This window comes from Erythrolamprus reginae, chromosome 6, assembly GCF_031021105.1.
Source record: "Erythrolamprus reginae isolate rEryReg1 chromosome 6, rEryReg1.hap1, whole genome shotgun sequence".
In the NCBI taxonomy this organism is placed as follows: domain Eukaryota; kingdom Metazoa; phylum Chordata; class Lepidosauria; order Squamata; family Dipsadidae; genus Erythrolamprus; species Erythrolamprus reginae.
In genome coordinates, this window is record NC_091955.1 from 82,865,759 (window position 1) to 82,889,788 (window position 24,030).

General features: G+C 39.9%; 1 protein-coding gene across 11 annotated transcripts in view; it reads left to right on the top strand.

Moving 5' to 3' along the window:
* Nucleotides 1-479: 479 nt before the first annotated feature.
* WNK1 (WNK lysine deficient protein kinase 1) overlaps nt 480-24,030 on the top strand; it is a 121,614-nt gene continuing 98,063 nt past the window's right edge. For all 11 annotated transcript variants that reach the window (XM_070756450.1, XM_070756451.1, XM_070756452.1 and 8 more), the window contains exon 1: nt 480-2,305. In XM_070756450.1, the coding sequence (XP_070612551.1) occupies nt 1,490-2,305 (816 nt within the window). In that variant the 5' untranslated portion in view covers nt 480-1,489. The remainder of the gene's footprint in view (nt 2,306-24,030) is intronic.

Sequence of the window (24,030 nt, forward strand, 5' to 3'; positions counted from 1 at the left end):
GTATAGAACAAAGTATTCAATGAGAATATGTCGTTCACTAACAACTAGGATGTATTCTTTGAGTGTCCCCTTTAATTTTTTTTGAGCAGTATACATTATTTTCCATTTTTAACGTTTGCATTCTAAATTTTTTTTAAAGGAGCGAAGCTAAGCATGATGGGAAACTCTTTGAATTTTTCAGCAATAACCCTTATTGATCATGATTTCCCCCGAAGCCGCCAATAGTCCTCTACCGGCGTCGCGCTTTCATTGCACGCAGCGCGACCAAGAGCGAAGGGGGGGGAGGGGGAGAGAAGAAGCATCAGGTGATCTCTGGGTGAAAGAAGAAAAAAACCCACAACTCGTAAGTACCACTTTCCCCATTGCGCCTTCTTCCTCAAGGCATCATGGGAACTCGCAAAAGCCGCGCCGTGGTAGCTCGAGGCGTCAGAGAGCCCAGACGAGAACTACATCTCCCAAGCAGACCCGGAGGAGGAGGAGGAGGAGCAGCAGCAGCAGCGTTGACGCAGGCGTGGTGGAGCGCGGACGGAAAAAGGGGGGCGTGGCCTCGCAGTCTATCTCTCTCGCTCTCTGGCGGACGGGGAGAGAGCGAGAGCGAGAGGGAAGAAGAGTGTCGCCGCGCGCGCGTCTTTCGGGGGCGGTCGCCATTTAGCGCGGCCAGTTTTCCGCCCCCCCCCACTTCCCTCACACGGGAGAGGTGGCAGCGTGAGGGCCCATCCCCCACTCTCCTCACGAGCGGGGAAGGAAGGACAGGCGTGAGGAAGAAGAAGCCCCGAGTGGCGCGCAGGGCTGAGTTAGGCGCGGCGCCCCTTCTTGGGTGATTTTTTTTCCTCCGCCTTTTCCTCCCACTCCCTCAGGCCAGGGGTGGCCGCCTTCTCTTCGGGGCTGTGAGAACGAAGACCCAAAGGAGGGGCGGCGGCGGCCGTCCCGGCATCGCGTGAGGGAACGAACGGAAGACGGGAAGAGGTCTCGGCGGGCCGGGGAGGAGCCTAAGCGAGCGGGCCGAGCCGGACCTTCCAACGAAGGCAAAGGAGCTGGGCGAGACGACGGAACGCGCGCGGCCGCCAAGAGCCGCGGGCCTGCCTTGACTGCGCCACCCCGCCCCACCCGCGTTGGTTCCGGGGGGCTGCCGGCCTCTTGACTGCCCCCCCTCCAACTCCACCTTCGCCGCGCTGCTCCATGTCGGCCCTGCTGTTCGGCTCCCGGCTGCAGCAGGATGGATGCGGACACTGACCGGGGAGCCACGCCGCCTCCGCCGGCCCAGCCCGCTTCACCAGTCGCCTCGCCGCCGTCCGGTTTGCTCCACGCCGCCCGGAGGTTTCGGGAGCCGCCTTTGCAGCAGCAGCAGCAACACCAAGAATCGCCGCCGCCGCTGCTGCTTCTGCCGCCTTCTTCCGAGCAGCTCTCGGGCGCGCTCGCCGCCTCGCCTTGACTGCCCTCGCGTCAGCTGCTGCAGCGGCGGCAACTGCGCCTCCCCTTCGGCACCATCATGTCAGCGGACGCTCCGGAGAGCGCGGCTCCGGCTGCTCCTCGTTTCCTCGCCCCGCCGCCTCCCCCGCCCAAGAACGGCTCGAGTTCGGACAGCTCCGTTGGCGAGAAGCTCGGCGTGGCCGCTGCGGGGACGTCGTCCTCCCCGGGAGAGGCGGAAGGTTCCGAAGGGGCCAATTGCCGTAGCGAGGAATACCGGCGACGCCGGCACACCATGGACAAGGACAGCCGCGGCGCGGCGGCCACGGAACACCGCTTTTTCCGCCGGAGCGTCATTTGCGATTCGAATGCCACCGCTCTGGACCTTCCGCGGCTGCAGCCGGCGGCGCCTCCCCCGGCTGCTGCCGCTGCTGCCTCCGCCACCGTAGCTTCTCGAGGGAGCATCCCGCCCGTGTTGGGCTCTCCTCCCGAGTTTGTCATCCAGGCGAGCGGCGCTTCCGTCACCTCCAGCCAGGCCCCCGCGTTGCTCCTGCAGCCGCCCGCGCCTCTGCCTCCGGCCGTGGAAGTGCCGCCTGGTCCGGAGCTCTTGGTGGCCAAGGAGGTCCCCCCTTTACTAGCCAAGGAGGAAGGGATCGAAGCGGCTCCACTGCCCCCTACCAGTACGGCAGGAAGCGTTGCCGCTTCGGCCCGGGATCTGCAGGAAGAGCGGACCAAGCGGCAGGAAGATATCGAAGAGCTGGAGACCAAAGCGGTGGCTGTCTCGCCAGATGGTCGTTTTTTAAAGTTTGACATTGAGATTGGCCGAGGCTCCTTCAAGACTGTCTACAAGGGACTGGACACTGAGACCACAGTGGAGGTTGCTTGGTGTGAGCTGCAGGTACTAGAGTCGGCATTAGTTCTTTGGGGGGATTTTTTGATACTGAGTTGGTAGGCCTAAGGCAAGGGTAGCATTCCTATAAGCAGAAGATAATACTTTTCCAAACTTTGATATACGTGGTAAATGATTTGGTGACCATTAATTTGAACTCTTAAGTTGGAATTCAGTTAATTTCTTTGTGGTTGATTGAAAACACCCTGTCAAAGAGGAGTAGATTTTTAGCATTTCCCTTTTTTTCCCTTCTCTCTCTGCTGTTCTGCACCTCTCCCCCTTTTGCTTCCGATATTAAGTGACCACGTGGAGCAGGTTTGAAGGACTTTAGGAAGGAAATAGAATTGCTGAAAGATCACATTCTCTTTTGCTGCTGATGGAAACCTGGCAGTTGAGAGAACCTAATTGAATTATTTCTATTGTGTATGTTAAGGCTGCACAGAAATATTTAAATCAGGAGCTGAATTTGATTTTTGATTTTTGATTTTGTTTCTAAACTATAACCATTTCAAATACAATTATGGTTTTTGATGAAGTTATTCTTCTTCCAGTAATATCACCAAGTGCTCTGCCCTTTGCTGGGGGCGGAGTGACCTCACTTTTGCTTAAGTTTCTCTAATGGGTGGGATGTATGCCAATAAAATACCACATTAAGAAAGTAGAACCTAATTTTTCAGGAAAGTGCAACTTTTCCTGGAACCAAAAAACCCTACAATCAGCAGGATCTTCAATTAAAATGTGGGAAAACTGACAACTTCTATAGCCATTTCATGATATGGGACTGGGTTATTTGAGGGGCTGCCTTCTCTGATTATAATATCTGCAGGTCACAGGAGGCAAGTCTTCACTGTTGTGGTCCCCACCTTATGAAAAATTCCCCCCTCCCCGCACAAACACATATATACAAGGGAGGTTTGCTCTATCCCTGCTAATGTTTCAGAAGTCCCTTAAGACCTGGCTATTGTTACCAGGCTGGAGAATCCCTGGGCACCAGTGAAATTGTAAGATGGCTCCATCGTTGTAGATAGTAGCCACACTCTCCTGTGCCTTTTTATTTTTAATGATTGTTTTGTATAAGTAATAATGATCACTTCTATATATTTTTCCTTCATTGTTGTATGCTGCCCAGTCTCTTTTTGAAAGCTGGCCAGCCATATAGATTCAATAAATAAATTGCCTGTACAGCTACAATTGGTTGCAAAATTGCAGGCTAAGCACAGGGTACTTTATTTTTAAACCAAAATTAATTACTGTGATGGAATTGAGATACTTGATTCAATAATAGCTTTCTGAAATTAGGGAAAGATATAATGAATCGGTATCAAGTTTCAAGGTGCAATATTTTCTTTATTCACTGATATAATTCCTAACTGAAGTCTGTGCTGCACACTTGTATGAGGAGTCTTTAAAAAGTTATATTCATCACATATAGCTTTTTAGAAAGCATCTTGCTAACCATCATTGATTGGATATATAATTCTCAGGTTGGATAAATGGTTTCAAGGTCAGTATTTGAAACAGGCAGAGTAGAACAAATGATGTAGGGGGAGGGGACAGATGGAGAGACTAATGGTTGGTGAGGCTAGCTAACAGATGCATCCGATCCAAATATAGAAATTAGAATGGCTATTCACAGGTTTCTTATATTCTGTTTCCACAACTCTGTATGGTATTTGAATTGATTTCTATCTGATTTACATATTGTAAGTCAAATGTTTAAAGTGTTCAGATACTAACATCTGACTTATGTCAAAAATTTAGTTACAAATAGGCCGCAGCATCTATTTTATAAATACTTGCTCTGTGGTAAGCAGTATAGTGGATGATGGTTTGAGGATGTGTTCTTTTTTTAAACTTTCTATATTTTTAAAGGAAAATGTATTTTGAAATGTACAATCAAGTGTACAAATTGATAATTTCTGTGGAATGCAAGTAGTCCTCGACTTACAACACTTCACTTAGTGACCATTCAAAGTTACAACAGCACTGAAAAAGTAGCCTTACGGCCAGTTTTCACACTTACAACCTTTGTAACAGTCCCATGCCCATGTGATCAAAATTCAGGCGTTTAGCAACTGGATCATACTTATGACAGTTACTGTGTCCCAAGGTCATGTGATCATCTTTTGCGACTTTCTGACAAAGTCAGTGGAGAAAAATGATTCACTTAACTGTGTTACTAACTTATCAACTGCAGTGATTCATTTAACTATGGCAAGAAAAAGAAAATGGGGCCAAACTCACAAATCTCTCACTTAACAACAGAAATTTGGGGTTCAATTGTGGTTGTAAATTGAGGACTACCTGTATCACCTAATGCCAGTTGCACACAGAGAAATTGGATGAGGGCTGGTTTGGGAAACATAAAAATTGTAGCAGTTGGATATGCACCCAGTCCTAGAATCTATGCCTTGATGTACTTGCTTTTAATAACTTGGTGAAACTACTGTTGGATCTAGTTTATCTGAAGAGCTTGCTCATGATGTAAAAAGTTTGGATTTTAAATGAAATGATATTTCAAGGTATATTAATTTATTATCAAACAATTTAAATTGATTGAAAAATAATATGGCTTATCTCCTAGGATTTGAGATTTTGTTTGAATTTTCATTTTATTTAGCAATATTAATTACTTGGTATGCACTATTAGAATTACTGCCATACCTATGAATAAAAAGAAAAAGAAAATAGATTATTTTTGTACAGACACTACAATTTTCCATTTTCAAATACTGGTACATTTGGTCTACTTGTATTCCTCTTACCATAACATTCAGCAAGTCTTATGTTGGAATGATGGAACTTTTTTTCCATAAGGTACTTTATAATGAGAATATCAAATGATAAACTTTTAATTTTGCAAGTACAAAATTATTTTCATTTCAAAGTAAACATTCTGCTGAAAACTCTGGAAGTAGAGAAGACTATTGAAGGTTTAAATTATTTGGAAATTATTTTAAAATATATATTTTAAAAATAGGCTTCAAGGTACATTTTGTAGAATGGTCTAAAATGTTTTATTTATATATTTGTATGTAAAACTGGTGCAACCCTAAGACTCTTGAATTTTAGCAGTTTGGCAGCATGCTATCCAGTTGCATCATCAATAATTGAGAACGTTGTATCAGCTTTTTGGGGATTACGTGGTATGCAAGAAAGGATGCCAGATGCAGTAGGAGAAGTGCAGTTCTGTAGGCGATTTTTGAGTAGCAATAAACCCATTCCAATCTGATCCTGGCCTCTTTTATTAGTGGCTTGTCATCCTAGCCTGTTCCCTTTCCCCCCTTTCTCTATTCTTTTTTCAATTCACCTACAATATCCTCTGTATTTGGTGATATGGTGAATAATTCTTGCCTCATAAAGCAAAACGAGAGAAATGCTTTACGCTTCTTACTGGTTCATTCATTGTTTCTATATATTTTCAGGTTAATTCCTGATTGCGTATGTATTTCTGTGAAATGAAAGTGGGTGAGTGATAAGAAGTTCTGTTCTGAAGTTTTAGTCTGTTAGCTACAATGGACAGCTTCTGAATGGGTACTAAGTGGACACACTCGGTCTTGTACCTGAACCAGAATCCATTTGAACTGGGCTATATAACAAATTTGAATAAATAAATACCACCATAAGTCCTGCCCCCTTCCCTCTTGAGTACTTTTCTCTTTGCAGCCCTGTTTCACAAAAATCATGTAGCATTGCTGCTTGTAGGTTAAGGAATCATGATTGGTACAAGTCAGCTAGTAAACACTACATCCCATCATTCGCTTGTGGGCATTCTTGCAAGAAACAGGTAAGAGGCCCTTTGCATCGCAGTTGAGGATACCAGGAGGAAGAAGACATGTAATTCTGAAAGATTATTTTCAGCCGACAAGTTGCTTTATTTTAAATTTGGAAATCTGTTGAAATATGAAGGGAATCCTTCACATCAAAAGCATTAATATTTGAATAATTTAAATTCAATGCCTTGTCTCAACCTGTTTTTCTTACCCAGCTATAACTTATCTTTTGGAATACAGTTATAGGTTATGCTGCTTAACAACTAAAATGGTCTTCAAGAATATTGTTTAGCACTGATTTTTAAAGATAATGCCATATAGAGGCAGCTTATAAAAGCTTGGGACTATAGTTTAAATCTAATACCATACTTTTATTAGAGAAGGCACTTTCTGTTGACAGAAGTGATGACAGGTACTGTATGCCATACAGCCATGTATGCAGTTTCTGAATATATCCTCAAACTCTTCCCTCAAGGTCCTGTATTGCACATCAGGATATGACATGGGGACTGATGCAGATAGAAGATGAACAGAAAATCCATTGCACTATTGGAAATTGGTTAGCTGAGAGACCAAGACATTTACGTCCTATGATGTATCTGGTTTATTATATACCAGGTTAAATTTGTAAAATGTTAAGTGGCATTTAATTGTTCAGTAATATTTTGAGACTTAACCATGACCCAAATGCATTGGGCAGAACAAACCTCAAATCTCCATTGACCTAACAGAAGCGTTTGACACTGTAAACAGGGTAACTCTCTGAACCATCCTGAGATGGATGCTTGAGGAAGTTGATTCAGCTATTCCACAACAGAATGATAGGACCAGTCTTTTATGTCAGCTTTGCCATTTCTACTGGGGAGGGGGGATTAAGCACGGTTGTGTCCTAGCCCCAGTCCTATTCAATCTGTTATTGGCTTGCAAGTTGTCACATGCTATCCAGACTCTGAAGAAAGGAGTGTACGTCATGTACTGATTAGATGGCTTTTTAATCTCTGCTTGAATGCAGGGACATTCTCCACAGTCATGCAAGAGACCCTGTTTGCTGATGACTGTGTGTCTCTGGTGCACAAAGACAGTGATATATATTTGATACTGAACAAATTGTCAGATGCTGCTATAAACAACTTGAACAAGACTAAAGTACTTTAACTGCCCATGCCATGTATCAAGCATATAAAACCATAGGATTGGGTGGCATAGAAGCCGAATCAATCAATCAAACAAACAAAACAAAAAAATCACTGTTGATGATATACAGATGACCAATACTTTGGAAGCATCATTTTAAGTGATGGATCGTCAGATAAATTAATTTCAAGATCAGCAAGGCGAGCTAGGATCGAGGGCGGTTGCATCCTGGAGTGTTCAATCAGCATAATACCTGTATTTCCACAAAGTTGAAAATCTACGGAGCTATATTATCTCTTTTTTCTTATATGGATTTATTTACCAAATCTATACGCTGCCTCTCCCACTGTGTAAGTGACTCTGTGCAGCTCTGTCTATAAATCCTGGACTCTGTACATATATCAAACAATTCTCTCTTCTCCATTCATTGGCAAGATCACGTCTTCAGGCTGTAGCTCCTGGATTGTGTGAACTCCATCAGCATTGAGTCTCTGATTATCAGAATGCAGATGCAGTGGGTGGGACAGATCATCAGACCACCACATGCCTTGCCAGTTGCTGTATGATGTATTGGAGACTGAGGAAAGATCTTGAGGTTGTCTATGCAAGCATTAAAAAGACGATGTGAAAGAAGCCCTTCACCCCAGTGACATCCAGCAAAAGGAACTAGAAACTGTAGCTGCCAAGCCCTCCATTGGCTTTGAAGACAGACATCATGAAAAACTGATAGAAAACTTGAATGGCATCACAGAATAACACCTGTAATTATCACAATGGATTTCCAATGTCCCCATTGGAACTACACTCTGCACTTCCAGTCTGGGACTGCAGAGCCACCTGAGTGTCCACAGGTGAATTGCCCAAGAGCTTGTCTTCTTTGAACCTGAATAACTACGTACAGTATATATAACATTGAGTGGTGCCTTTAATGGTAAATTTATTCCCAAAGAAAGAAGAACATGAAGTATACAGTTTATTCTTTTTTTGTGTAAATAAAACAATGGCTATAGCCAGAAGCAGCGAAGTCTGATCTTTATTTTTATTGAATACTTTTTACGTGAAGTAGAAAATTATTTTCTTAATTCCCTCATATATGTGCTTTTATATATCAACTACTACTTTTAAGATAAGCCAGTATTTTTTTTAGAAAAAGAAAATTTAACCTGCCTGTCAGAATTGAGGATTTCCATTAAAATCTAAAAATCATTTTTGACTCGCATGGTGCATTTGATACTTAACAGCTAAATGGGACCATATGAGTTCTGAAAGCACTAGTTGAACTGCTGGATCCAATTTAGTTTGTTGAAATAGCTTATAAACGTATTCACAGTTCATGTTTTATATTCATGTGTTCTTATAAGTAGTGTGCAGCCCTGCTGAAGGAAGGCTAGTATAAAATAATACGTTATAAAATGTTAAAAAGTAAAGATAAAGTAAAATGCTGAAATATTTGTTAAAAACAAATAAGCTGGTCAGATTTTCTGTACTCTGTTATTGAGCCCAATGCTGCATGTATATGGAAGTGCTACATATTTTCCTGCATGAAAAATACTGATTTGAGGAAAATATTTCAGATTTTAGTATTGAAAAATGCCTTAAACCTGTGTATGTAGTCGTTTCACTGATTCTCTAATTAGTTTCTTTTATATTTAGAAATAAAATATCGGAGGTGGTTGTATATTCCCCTTATTTGCCCATTTTTCTGACAGATCTGTTCCTTTTTCATCTCCTGTTTCATTGGTACCTTTCAATCCTTTCTTCCACTTTTCTGCATTCTTTTTCCATTTTTTGCTTCCAAAAGATAGACAAATATTTACTGTTTCTTGAGGGATCCTCCTTCTGCCCTTAATATGATAGAATAAGCCTTTATTGTTTCAACCCTTTGATAGAAATTATAATAGCTTTGCATTCTATGCCATCTGAATTTTGAAGACTAGAGCAGGATGCTATCCTTTTTGTTTATTTGTCATCATCTTTTCAGGAAACGAGGGAAATACAATATACAGTATAACCACACCATTAAACTTGTCTTGGGAGCCTACACTTATCAATTGCATACTATCCTGCCTGATATGGCGGTGATGATGGCTATGGAATCATGGGTTCTGGTGCAACCTTAGCTTGCTTGTACTTAAATAAACAGCAGTTTAAAATTAATTTGTTAGTAAAAACAAACTAACAAAGATGCAGTTTACTCACTATAATTTAATTTGTTAATTTACAAATTACGATGAATGAAAAACAGAAATTTGTAATTTGGAGGTTGTACGGAAGAAGAAGGAAAGTTTAGAGACCACAAATTTTGGTGGACTCTAGAAAAAAAGTATTGTACTGTAACTATGGTTTAGTATTGGATTTGACTGAACGCTTTGTGTTTGAGAAGTAACTACACTGGGTGGATGGAAGTCTTGTCACTATTGACAGGGAGAGTAGTTAATTACAAGCCAAAGTTACTTTAATGTGTCTTTGTTGAGTAAACAAAATTTGGCTTGACACAATTATCATCTTAAGTATCGTTCAAGATTTTAAATAATGATTTGAATCATCAAGATAAATAATTTGTAACTATTTCTTTGCCTCAGTAAGTGAGGAAAACTAGCTATTATAGTAATAAAATTTTCTTTTTAATAGTATTTATAGTACAAATGCAGTTTATTTAAAACTTCTGGTCATCAAATTAATTTGTTAATGCCTTTGTTTTGACTGCTTATATACCTGTGAAAAACACTGAGTAAGAATACTTATTGAAAAACAAGTCATCGTCCAGTGTTGGATATGTTAAAGATTTGAAAAAGGAGTTGGAAAATGTTAAGTAAAGTTGTGATTTTCTATTACCAGTATATAGCAAATAACTAGGGATGTGCACAAATAAATGCTCATGTTCGTTTAATAGAAACATAAGCATCTTATATGATTATGTGCCATCAAGTCAGCACTAACTCTTAGCGACCATATGGACGTTCTCTACAATGACCTGTCCTCTCGGGGTGACTTGATAATAGTTTTTTAACATTTGAGGGGCTGCCATAAAGACAAGTGGATCAACTTATTTTCCAAAGCAATACTAGATGGAAACTTATCAAAGAGAGATCCAACTTAGAACCAAGAAGAAATTCCCTGACAGTAAGAATAAATTATCAGTGGAATGGATTGCTTTCAGAAATTGTGGGTGTGCCATTACTGGAGATTTTAAAGAAGAAAATGGGATAGTCATTCCAGAACGTTATAGGGGTCTTTGGCTTGAGCAGGGGGTGGACTGAAAGATCTCCTAAGTTCCCTTCCACTTGTAATTCTGTTTTGTTTTGCTTTCATCTCCTTTTCAATCTAGCAGAGTTTGACTCTGCTTTTCCCAGAGATATGCTGAAAGTCTTGAAGGTTGCATCTGTGTTTAAATGCTGTTTCACTAAGCTGAACTCTGGATTTATTCAATGACCCATTTGTTAGTTATTCAGTTTTTTCAGGAGTCTTTCCCAATGTTAAAATTGCAACGAATCAGTCTCTTGATACTTCCAAAATAGGTTTGCTCCATAGAATATCACAAGGAAAACCTGCAACGGTTTGATCTTTGTATATACAGATATGACATAGATTCTGACTGTCTTTTCCAAGGCTTCATTCCTATCCTCCTAATATCTTTTCTAAGGCTTCACCTTACTTCTACCAAGTACTAGTTAGTATATTTCTTTCCCACTGCTGGCTCATTTATTGTTAATGTTTGATTCTAAAAAGCAGAAGCCATTTCAACAGCCATTTCAACTGCTAATTCTAAGACTGTTCATTATGGTTATTGTTGTTAATTTGTTTTTTAATATTTAATATTAATTTTATTTTTTTCTTTGACTTTTATTGCTAGAGTTAATAGATAATTTGCAATTTATCCACGAGATTAGTGACGTTAGCACAACATAGGTTGATGTGTTTCTTTCTCCATAGTAAAACCTTCTATCATTCATCTGGGAATGCTTATTGAGACCCTGGAGTACAAGGTTTACCTTTCCCAGGAGCGTCAGGACAGTATTAGGGACATTGTGGCATAGGTTCTACACAGCCCTACTGTTTGTATCTCCCTGCTGTCCATGCTTCTGTGAAAGATGATCTTGTGCATAGACATTGTACCGTGGGCATGTTTGCACTCCAGGGAGCTTCAGTGGTTCCTGCTACCATTCCAGAAGTCTGGCAGGGGATCCTCCCTTACCAGACTTAGGCTCCCAGAGGATGTCAGAAGGTCTCTTCGCCAGTGGCAGTCCCCTACTCTTTCCCAGGGTTCTGTTTTTATCCATCCGGATAAGGTAATAGTCACTACCGTGTCTCTGATTGGGGGTCTCATGTGAAAGGACAGTTGGCCCAGGGCCATTGGGCCGATAACAAATCCAGTTGACCAATTAATGTTTTAGAACTCAGAGCTATTTTTCTTGCTCTTAAGCAGTTTTGGATTCAGCTGGCTGAATCTCACGTTCTGATCCTAACAGATAATGTGGCCACCAAGACGCATGTTAATAGACAAGCAGGACTCATTCTCTGGCCCTGCTGAGAGAGGCTCTATGCCTGGGGTTCTGGGCTGAGACATGATTCTTGTCCCTCTTAGCAGAACATATTTCTGGGGAGACTAACAAACAAGCAGATTGGCTGAGTACAGGAGAAATTGATCAAACCGAATGGCAATTACATCCTGAGGTTTTTCAGATTATAGTGGTATTATTTGGTCAACCAGATCAAATAGTTTCACAGTTTCACAGGTTCTACTCCCGTTTTCCATCCCAGGGAGTGGAAGCCGTCAATGCCCTTCAGACATCATGGTCCCATGTCCTTTTGTATGCCTTTCTGCCCCTTCCCTTGCTTTCCAAGGTCCTGTAAAAGGTAATACAGGAGCATGCAGAGATCATACTGATAGCGCCTCACTGGCCCTGTCGGGCTTGGTTTGGTGACCTCATGTTCCTTTCCCACACTTCTCCATTCAGGCTGCCATTGCGATAAGATCCACTCAGACAAGGGGAGATTGTCCTAAGATGCTTAGATAGCAGGTGGCTACGCTATCATCGGTTCTGTCTTGTGATAATTTCCAATCCTTAGGTTATTACCCTACAATTCACCATTTTCTCAAGGGTGCCGCCAATATCAGCCCTCCAGTAATTCACAGATTCCCAACCTGGGAACTCCCTCTCATACTGGACTCACTGACTGGTCTCCCATACGAACCACTGCAAGATGCTCATCTCAGTTTCCTGTCATATAAAGTTGCCTTTTTGTTAGCCATTATGTCTGCTTGTCATATTTCTGAATTATCTATCTTGTCGGTCCGAAAGGACTTGTGTATACTTCATTCAGACAGGGTAGTACTTCGATTAGATCCTTCCTTCATACCAAAGGTTAACTCCCTGTTTCATCCTACTTAAGAACTTGTCTTACTCTCCTGTTCATATTTGAGACATCCTCGAGAGAGAGTATGGCATTCCTTGGATGTCAGGCGTGCACTTAAGATTTATATTGATAGGACATCTTCCTTTCCTAAGACGGAAGCACTCCTGGTAGGTTTCCTTCCTTTTTTAAGGAATTCAAGTCTCACAGAGACCATTCTCCCTGAGAATATATGCAGCCACATGTAAGGCATACTGCGCCTGGTGTATTAAGGCGGCCTCCCTCTGCTAAAGGTATCAATTGGTCAAATCCTGGATTTCCTCCAGGACAATGGGCTATTACCTAACACTACCCGGAAGCAAGTGGGGCCCTGTCCTCTGCTTATCTATGGGTAGGTGGAATCCTTGATTCAACATCCCAACACCCAGCACTTCATCAGGGGTGCAGCTAACCTGTGTATACCCCCCATAGATATCCCACCTGGGATCTCACCAAGGTCCTTAATTCCTTGACTGGTAACCCGTACGAGCCTTTGAGGTTGGTCAGCCTGCACCATCTAAGATATAAGGTGGCCTAGTCCATTTTCTGATCTTCTGGTTTGCCTGTTGGATGGTTTTTTTGCACTTGGGGCTTCAGGGAAGTTTCCCTGAAGTCTCCAGAAGACGAAATGGCCTTCCCCAAGGCCGAAAAATAGCTGGCCGGCTCACACATGCACACGGAAGCTGATATAGGACAGTGCCTCACCTGCCCTCTGATATGGCTCCGTGTGCTACCTGTGACACATGTTCATAGGTTCGCCATCACAGCCCTAGGCCAATTCTGCAAGGAAGTAAAGCTTGTTATTAACTACCAATTCTCTCTAATAATAATTTCTTTTTAAAATGGTAAGCTTCATAGATAACATATGTGTAAACAGTACATAGAACAATATTTCAGGTATTTAGGAGTTGTCTTCCAAGCCTCCATTATGAAATCAGCCTAAACCAGTGCTTCTCAAATAGCAGGACACCCCCCCCCGGGGGGGGGGGGCGCATGAAGTGATGCCAGGAGGGGCTTGTGTGACCCCAGGGAATATGCATGGTCCCTCTCAATTGATTCCCCTAACCGAAAACAGGCTCCACTGAGTTCTGTGGGACTCACTCCCAGGTAAGTGGGTAGAGCAGCCTTCCCTAGCCAATATTTGCTTGAAGTTTATAATAAGTAAAATAATAAATATTAACACTAAAATTCCATTGGGCCCCAGATCAGAGAGTTGGGAGCGTGTTAAATGTTTACTATTTCCTGCGGCGGGTGGGGGGGAATTGGGAAGCACTGGCCTAAACTAGCCAAGTTGTAAGAATGTTGCAGCAATTATAAGATTCCATTGGACAGAGGGAAGACTTTATTGTAATTGCTAATTTTTAATTGCAAAATTGGCAGCAAAATTACTAGATAGAGTACAATTAGGCCTATATCCCAATTTAAGACCATTTGACCTTTTTCTCCAGTGAAGTCATCCTTTATGATTCCTAGATTCAAATGTCATGTTCAGGCTAGAGCCTTGATTAATTGGAATCAAAGCCAGCTTTTGGCAAGCTAGTTTAGCTGAGGATCTCATTGGTTTCAACAGGACTGTTGCCCTTTCTAGTATCTCACCATCATAGGTCATGAAAAAAGCAACATTATGAACAGACTGACATTCTGTGCTCTCTCTCGCTCTCTCTCTCTCCAATAATTGTTATTTTAGGCTTAAATAAAGTCGAAGAAGTAATAAAGCATTGGATTCAGGGCATGCAATGGCAAAATAACTTAAGCCAAACTATAATAATATATTGGCTTCTCAGAAAAATCCAGAGAATTTCTCTTGCACCCTATCTGTTTCACTTACCTCCCTGAAGTAGTAATAGTTCATTCTTAAGTGTCTACTTTAATAAGCTCACTTCAGCTTTTCAGTATTATAAAGGATCATTAAAAAAATCCCCCTAAATATAGTTATTACTAGAATTTCTGGAACTTCAAGAGGAAGCAGATAAAAGGAAAGGCAACCAGGTGTTTGTTGTCTGTAGGAAATGTACTTTTGGAGAAAGCACTAGAAGGGAAGAATGATTTGTTTAGTCCTGAAATATTAAGCTGAATCTTGTGGGAGCATGGAGTAATCCGGGAATATGGTGAACGTGAGTAGCGAATAGAAGAAAGAGAATAGATATAGAAGTATAGTATCTCTACAGATCAGAAATACATACTTTTTAATCAGGTAGACAACAGGAGAGTGTTCAATTGCAATTTTATATTGAATTGAAATGGTCTAATTCTTTATTTTCCTGCTGGTATTAACAATTGCAATATCACTTAGATTTATATACTGCTTCACAGTGTTTTGCAGCATTCTGTAAGCACTTTTCAGAGTTAGAATATTGCCCCCAACAATATGGGTTCTCATGTCACCGACAGAAGGCTAACTCAACCTTGAGCCGTTGAGATGAAACCCCTGGTGAGAGTCAGCCTGCAATACTGCATTCTAACCCTTGCGCCACCACAGCTCACAATTCAGCACGGGTTGAACTGCATATGGATATAAATAAAAATGCAGAAGGAAAGATTGCACCAGAGTGGGGATTATGGAACAAATAAATTCACAGTGCTGGTTTAATTAAACATGGCAAGTGCAAAAGGTATAGGCAGAAGCAGTAAATTAAAGTTTATGCTTTAGCGAAAAAGAACTGAAAGTCCTAGAAGGAAAAATAGGAGGATTATTGGGAAATAAGGTTCTTTTTAAAGAGATAATTAGGGGCAGGATTTTGGAGAAGTAGAGTCAGAGTTAGCCATTAAAATGTTTTTGGTATCTGGTAAGGATTCTTGGTAATTTTATGGGTGATCACTCTTGACTGTACCTTTTTACCAGTGGGGATGGCTAAAAGAATAATTAAAGCCATCTTTTCTAAGGTGATAACCTCTTAAATTCTAACAATTGGTTGTCTCTTAGTCTCTGGTTAACTAAGGTCTACCTATCTGAAAAGTATTAATTAGAGAAACTTGGTATAGGCAAATAAGGGAGCTTCCACTTCTTGTTTTAAAGATTACCGTATATTGACATCAGGATCTTTGGCTTTTTTTCTCGTGTTAATTCTAAATGGTAAGCAAAACGTTTTGCTATTTATTATTTTGGGGTGTTAAAAATAGAAAAATCAGAGACAAATGATATCATTTAACTAACAAGCCAGAAGTAGTGTTTTTATTTATTTATCTCAATGGCTTATCGTGCTGATCTTGAGAATCTGGGTGGTGTACAATGAAGCTGGAAAATGAAAGCAGCAAAAATCAAATAGAACAAAGCATATATGCAGGGCAGAATCTTGACCTACTGTCCATCAATCAAAGCCAAAGAAAGATGTTTTATGGCAGTTAACTGCCAGGAAAACCATATCCTGGAGATTGAGCACTGTACTGTACTGTAGGTAAGGCATGCTGTCAAACCTGACTCCTATGTTGTTCCAATGAAGATGGCCATACAATTTTGACACGTATTTGGGGTCAGGTATGGGGAATGATCAAGCTGTGTTCAGTGGAATGTTTATGTCTGATAAAATAGAATAGCTGTAGCCCTTAGCACTGTGATGCTGAACCTGTGGCACATGTGGCTCGCAGAGCCATATTGGTGGGCAAGCGAGCTCAGATCTGGTGAGCTGATTTTCGGGCCTTCTGGGCCCACTGGGAATCAGAAAACAGCCTGTTTCCAGTGAGGAAGGCCATGTTTGCTTTCCCAAGGCTCCTAGAAAGGCTCTGGAGCTTGGGAAGAGTAAAAAAACAGGCCTTCTGATTCAACCAGAAGTTGGCAAATGGGCCATTTTCTGCCTACGGAGGGCCTTGGGGGCTGAGGAGGAGGCTGTTTTCGCCCTCCCCAGGCTCCTAGAAAGTTTCTGAAGCCCGGGAAGACCAAAAAATGGGTGTGCCATTCTGTGCGGGGAGCTGGAGGAGGGAATTCACACACACATGCGGGGGGGGGTGTCATGGAATTATGGGTGTGATGCACGTGACTTCCCACAACCCCCTCCCCCTTTGGCACATGAACCAAAAAAGGTTAGCCACCACTGCCCTAGAGGCAGGTAAGCAAAAATATTCTAGAAATGTTTTCTGGTATTGTAAGATAGAATACAGTAATCCCTCACTACTTCACGGTTCGTCGTTCACGGATTTGCGACTTCACGGGTTTTCAAAGGGGGCTTAAATCCATTAAATCTATTGAAAATTTAAAATTCATTAAAAATTCATAAAATTCGTCTACAGTACTACTGTACTCTATTAAAGAAACTGGTAGGATATCACATGTAGTTCCAGCTGAGAAACATTATAGAATGACTGTTTAATGCAAAGGGTGGGTTTTAAAATTCCAAATACTCGTTAAATACATAAACAAATACCTTTCCTCTACGTCACGGAAATTCGTTTTTCACGGGTGGTCTTGGAACGCATCCCCCGTGAAAAACGAGGGATCACTGTAATATTGAAACCTGTCAGAGTTTCTTTTTGTTCCATCTAGAACTAAACAAAATGAAGGTGAGGTTATTTTGAGTGTTTTTTTCATGCTTTCCTCTTGCTCAGAATGGAGTACTGTAGTCATTTTTGAAAGTCCTCCATTAGTGGATTGGTTATTCTTTCCTCACTCCCAAGGTCAGGCCTATATTCTTTTACAACTGTTTACAAACTCAGGCTTATGGTTGTAGTCAAATTAGACATGCTTGGCAGTTTTTGTAATGTTGTCTTTATGAGCATTTGGCTATAAGTACATGAATAATGAATGAAGTCATTTCTTTATGTTCACGAAATTTAACAGGTTATCATAGACGGTGTAATAGCTGTATTGCATAATAGGTGGTTTCTATATAGGCATATGTTGTTTATCCCATGAGGATATAAAGTAGATGTTGTCTTTCAAATCTTAGTATCTCTTAATTTTAGATAAGCAATTGAACATACCTCATAAAACTGGTGGGGTAGGTATTTTGATGTAAGGGTGGAAGTCAAACGAAGTGAAGCTTTAATGTCAATTTGAATTCACAGTCTTTATAAAAGATTGGTATGTGTATGTGCTTCTCCAAATAAATATATTTGTTTTATGTGCAATAAAATCCATGAATAAAAATACAGAAATATCCAACATTTGAAAACATTTTCCAATTTGCTAACCTATATAAATCAAAATAAGACATAAGTAGTTTGTCATCATATGAATATGTGAAAATGTGAAATTTGAAAAGTGTTCAAGCTTTCCTTAAAAACATCAGTTATGCAGGGAAACTTTAAATGATAACATTTGAAGAGATACCTGACCCTACAGCCTTCTCCTCAATCTTTACAAAGCCATTAGAAATAATTTCTGTACTTACCATTCATTTTTCAAAATATGAAATAACCATACATTTGTATCTAGTTTAAACAGTAAAACAATGTAAGAGTCATTATCTTATGTGGGAAAAACAACAAATTTTTAAAAATGATAGAAAGCCACATAACCTTTTAACACTAAAAGTTATCCTTCCAGTTTAAACAAGATTTTTTTCCACTGAGTATCTAAATAAAACTACTAGAATGAGAAACGATTTGGGAAATTATGAAAGAAACCTTTTCAAAAGGTATCTTTCTCTCTGAAGAAGATGTTCCTTCAGTGGGGTGTTGAGGAATAGAAGGATGCCTAAAAAAACCAGCAGGTCCAAAGCATATAAACTTTAAAAGCTTTAATAAAATAAGCTAAGGATGCAAAGCACGGCTTCTGGAATTCTTTTCAAGAATTAAGACCTGCTTTGCTTTGAATGACTTGAGTGGGTTATAGAATAGAACACAATATTTGGCAACATTCCATGCTGTTATCCAGCTGCCTTTCCCACGGGGAAGCACTGGGATTTTTTTTCTCTTTAGCTCCTGCCAAATCCAGCCCAATTTTTAAATGTCACCTTTTGCCTGTTTCTTCCTCAACAGAATATCTGCTTCAACGAGTTTTAATTTATTTATTGTATTCATTTGAATCAATAGTATATAGTTTTGTTCTTAAAGAACTTTTGTGCTAATGTAAAATCCCATCCCCCATTATATAATTTATTTCCTGTTGTATTGGGAATTATAAAGAGATACCATAACTTAGACATAAATATGTGATCATCATAAGACTGTATAAAAAGTCTTTTATCTCTATCTGGGTCTGGGTCTCTGTCCATATGTCTCGCTATCTAGTCCCACCTCCCTCCCTCCCTGTGTGCATGTGAGTGTGTGTGTATGTGTTTGTGAATCCAGTAAAACAGTTGTCCACTGACATGTATTTGGAGAAAAAGGCAGCAGCTTCTGAACAGCTAGTTGATCTGAAGAAAGAATCAGCAGCTTTAATTATTCAAAAAGGGATATTCATACATGCTTTTCTGTGCTGTGAAAACCTCATCTGAAGGATTCATATTGTTCTTGATCTGAATGTGTAATGCGCTACAGAGAAGCATTGTAAGCCAAGATAAAATTTAGTAGTTTTCTTCAGGCTGAATGGGACTCCTACTTTTGGAAAGGTATTAATATGTCTCTTGTGTTTCTTGACTTTGTAACACTTGCTAATAAAGATGAGGACATTCTGTTAGATGCAAAGAGCTAAATCGGTTGTCCATGTCTTTTAAGGATCACAGAGTTGGCCTTCTCCGGGTCCCGTCGACCAAACAATGTCGTTTGGCGGGCCCTCTGGAATCAACTCCCCCCAGAGATTAAAACGGCCCCCACCCTCCTTGTCTTTCGCAAGTTACTCAAGACACACCTGTATCGCCAGGCATGGGGGAACTAAGACACCTCCTCCAGGCTTTTATATTTTATGTTTGGTATGTATGTGCTGTATGGTTTTTAAATTGTTGAGGTTTTTATATATTTTTATTATTAGATTTGTCCCATTGTTATGCTGTTTTTTATTACTGTTGTGAGCCGCCCTGAGTCTTCAGAGAGGGGCGGCATACAAATCTAATAAATAATAATAATAATAATAATAATAATAATTATTATTATTATTATTATCAGCAACTAAAACTGATTCAACAATACCAAATACAAACTTGGCTATCAGCTTTCTTATCATTGACAATTCTGAGTCATATTTAGAAGCAAGTGATATAATTTACTGAAACCTCAGCAAAACTACTGTATTGAGCTTCTGGGAGTGCTGCAATGAGTAGGATCTAATAAAAAATTGTTTTTACTCAGAAAAAATGTTGTCTGAGAATCTATAGATACATTAGACTAGTGGAAGGAAAGATTTTATTGACATAAAATAGACAAAAGTATGGATAATGAACTAGACACTGATTCTGTCAGGTCGGTTTTATCTTCACTTCTGAGCATAAATTAAATACTAGTTCAATACTGTCAAAATGTTTTTCATTAAAAAGATAGCAGACTTGCATATACTGAATTGCATGTGATTTGCTTATTTTCAAATTTTAAATGATATATTGTCTGTGTTAAAATTACTTATTTTAAATAAGGTTGATGTTACACCACTTTGAGTAGTTCCTGTTTCATTTAGACACTTCATAATCAAAGGTTATGGACCAATTTATAAATTATTTATTCTTGCAGTGAAGGGAAAGGAAAAGCACTTTGAATCCATTAGGGAATATTCCAGAATTCCTTAGCAGTACTATCCATTCTTTCTGACTGCTAGTAAATAAGTGATAGATTAAGTGCTGCATAGGCAACTCATACAAAACATACATTTAAAAGTTGTATTTGTGAGAGAATTGCAAAATAGTTTAGAATCAAAGGACTGAATTTGCATAGCTACAAACTTGGGCACAAGTCCAAGAATTTGTCTATTCATGAGAATTGTAGGTTACTCTATAATATTATTTGAGAAGTCTTCAATAAGCATGTTTTGACAATTCAGAGTGGAGTCTGAATAACTAGAGTAATTGACATTTGTCTTTGTCATTTTGTTTATTATTACTTGTGTTGATGGAAATGCATTTCTGTTGCTTCTGACCTGTCTGCATAAAGTTCCTATGGTTTATTAATTTTTGTGTTTCCCAGAGTGGTAGATCATATTAGGGGGAGCGGTGTGTGTGTGTGTTTCATTCCAAAGTGTTGTATTTTGTGGACTGTTTGGTTTCATCATTTTGTCTATTTTTTCTTTTTGAATTGTGCTGGTAATCTGTGTTTCAGTTAGTATTCTGAATTTTTAGAAATTTTGTCATTCTAAATAGAATTAGTCATATTAGTTCAGCCTACTTATATGGAAACTAAGTTGCTGTGGTTTAGAAACAAATGGCTGTGAGGATTTTAAAAAGTACTGTATTTGATTGTAAGGATTGTCAGTTTCATTTCTCAAGGGCAGTAGCTGGCAACTTTCATACAAATTAGAGTCATCTGCAAGTCCCAACTGTTTCCATGTAGTTGCCTTTTACTGGCATTTTTTATAATGAGCCTTAGTGCTAGAATGACATAAAATTTTCCCTTGGAAAAATCATCACGACAAATAATCTAATTCATCTAATTCCTCTCCTCCACACCCCCTTCACTTTACTCAAGAACATGGGATTCTGTTATGTAGCTCACAGGTTAGGGGTCTATCTAGAAATCTTTCTTCAATCTTCTGGAGCAAAGATAACCATAAAAGTATTTTAAATCGTGGATGAAAGAAAATTGTTCTGTTTTGAATTGGAATATTTTAGTGGCTAGAACAACTTACAGCAGGTTTAAACTTGAAGATTTATCTCTTAGAATCTCTCTTCAGTGCCTTTATTCTTTTACCAAGACATGTGAAATATTAAAATATACTTAACCATATTTAGTTTACCACTGATTGACCATAAGCATTTCCTTAACATCTGGGATATGGATGAATTGTTCCTGAAGGCACAGTTTGCATTCACAGTAGGGCAGTGAGTTCCTGCACTAATCATTTTCAAGTTATTGTAGTTGAGAGATTTCAATAAGAATAAAGGCCCATTTTAATCATTTGAACATATGGAAATAAGTAACTTTTTCCTGAGATAAGGAGCACTTTTGCTAACTTCCATTCCTGTTTCAGTCACATACACGTAGGGAAAAAGTCTAGAAAATGTTGCTGGCTATTTTAATTTGCTTTGTTACATGCACTAGTGAACATGATGTGAAATTAAAAGTACCATAAAAACTTAAGTGCCAGGCAACTCTACTGAAACAGCCTTTAATGGGAGAACTAGCATGGTCATAAATCTTATTACACAGTTCTTAAAAGCAATTCAGGTATGCAGTAAAACAGGATTTTTGCTATTGAGAACTGAAATGATTAAGAAAAAAAGGAAACATACCCCTCAAACGACTAGTTTGCTATCTATTTTGTAATCTGGGAGACTTAAAATTGTGCCTGATGATTTTTTGTTTTGCTTTCTGTTTAATGAGTCTAGTAAAATATGATTCTACATTTTTCAATTATATACTAAACCATTATTAACCCATAAGATGTACAGTTCAGTGGCTTAAGATGTAGAAAAGGATACAATTCTTTTTTAAATAGTGGATGAGCAGATCACTAAAAATATTGTTTTCATAGATTGGAATCTCTCCAGAGTTCATATAACGGTTAAATACTAAGCAGGCAAAATTATTAAATGTGAATCTATTTTGTCTGTGCATTTATATATAGCAGTGATGGCTAACCTTTTTGGTGCCGAGTGCTGAAAGCATGCACGTACACACCCATAATGCACTGTGCGTGCAACCCCACCCCCATACATGCATGTGTGACCTCCTGAATGCCCCCCAACGGTGGAGCTGAGCTGGAGGTGACAACTCACGTGTCGTGTCCGCAGAGAGGCCACACGTGCCAAAGGTTCAGCATCATAGACATATAGCATGACAGAATGAAAATGTGATATATAGATATTTATAAGCAACAAATATTGATGCTACTTTTGGTACCATTTTTGTATTAAGAAAGAAATGCAATTATTATGATCAGAGGTAGGTAATCTGTAATACTGTATTGTTCATAAATTTTAAGCACAAAATCAGTGCCTAATCAAATGTAAGATTAGACATCAGATCAAATTGGAATGTATAATTAATCTGTTAATGCCAACCTTACAAGTGATGAATCCTGAGTTAGAGTGTTTAGTAGAGTATTAATTTTCATAAATACTTGTCTATGGAAGCTGCTAAATAACTAGCAATTGGAAACCTTGGATTATCTATTGCAAATTGTCTGAAAATCTATCAGTAACTTTCAAACGTCCATCGGCTTACCCTGTACTAGGATAACATGTTTCTTTTGATTGAGAATAATCTGCTCTGTGAATGTCATCCTGGAAAGAGAATTTATGGAACTGTTGCAAATTTTTGAAACAAAGTTGGAATAAGAATGTTTTGCAAAATATGTACTATTGCAAAATGTCTTGCAAAAACTACATAGAGCAGACTTCCTGGTGGACAGACTCATCTTTCATAGTTTGTATATCAGATTTATGCCTGATGGACATACTGAAAATGATAGTTCACAATATCTAGAATATCTTTTTGTTTGAAGGCACCTGAAGAATTTATAAATTAATTTATGAATTTCATAAATTAATATGAAGAAATAAAAGTAGTCCTTGATCTATGGCCACAATGGAGCTCAGAATGTCTGTTGCTAAGTAAGACAGTTGTTAAGTGAATTTTACCCCACTTATTACGTTATTTCCACAGTTGTTAGGTAATCATCGCAGTTGTTAAATTGGTAACACCATTGTTATGTGAATCTGGCTTTCCCATTGACTTTGCTTGTCAGAAAGTCACATATAGTTGTATCATTAACTTTCCGGAAAGCCTTCTGAAAAGCCCTCTGCAATCGATAATAGAGCTCTGGATCGATCCAGAGCTCTGTTATCTGCTGAACATGCCTTCTGGAAAGCCCTCTGCAGCCTATAATAAATGGGCTGCAGATGCCTTCCGGCAGGCATCTGAAGGCAAAACAGCGAATAGTGGCAAGCATCTGCAGAAGAAGCAGTCGCAGAAGAAGGCGAGTTGGGGTGTGCTCCACCCGCACATCCCCGCCCTAGCTTATTTTTTACCTGTGTGCCTCTCCTCCACCCCACTGCACCCCAGGGTGGGCGAGGTCTTAATTAGGGCTAATTTTGTGGGTGGGGCTTAATTTGATCGCATGCGCTCAAAAAGGTGATAGGGACAGTGGTTAATGCTGCTGTCATCGCCTATCACCGCCTTTGCATGCCCTGTTTTCGGCCTCTGTGTGTTCCGTTTTTGGCCTCCGCATGTCCCATTTTTAGCCCATTCCAGATGGCGATGATTGTCACTGCATATACCTGCTGCCTGGAACAGGCCAAAAATAGGATGCACGAAGGCCGAAAATGGAACATATGGAGGCCAAAAGCAGGTCATGTGAAGGCTGGAAATGGGGCGCACAGAGGGCAAAAATGGAGCATATGGAGGTGGCGATAGGCGGTGACAGCAGTGATGGGTGGCAGCAATCTTCGCAGCCTGGAACAACTGATCAGCGGT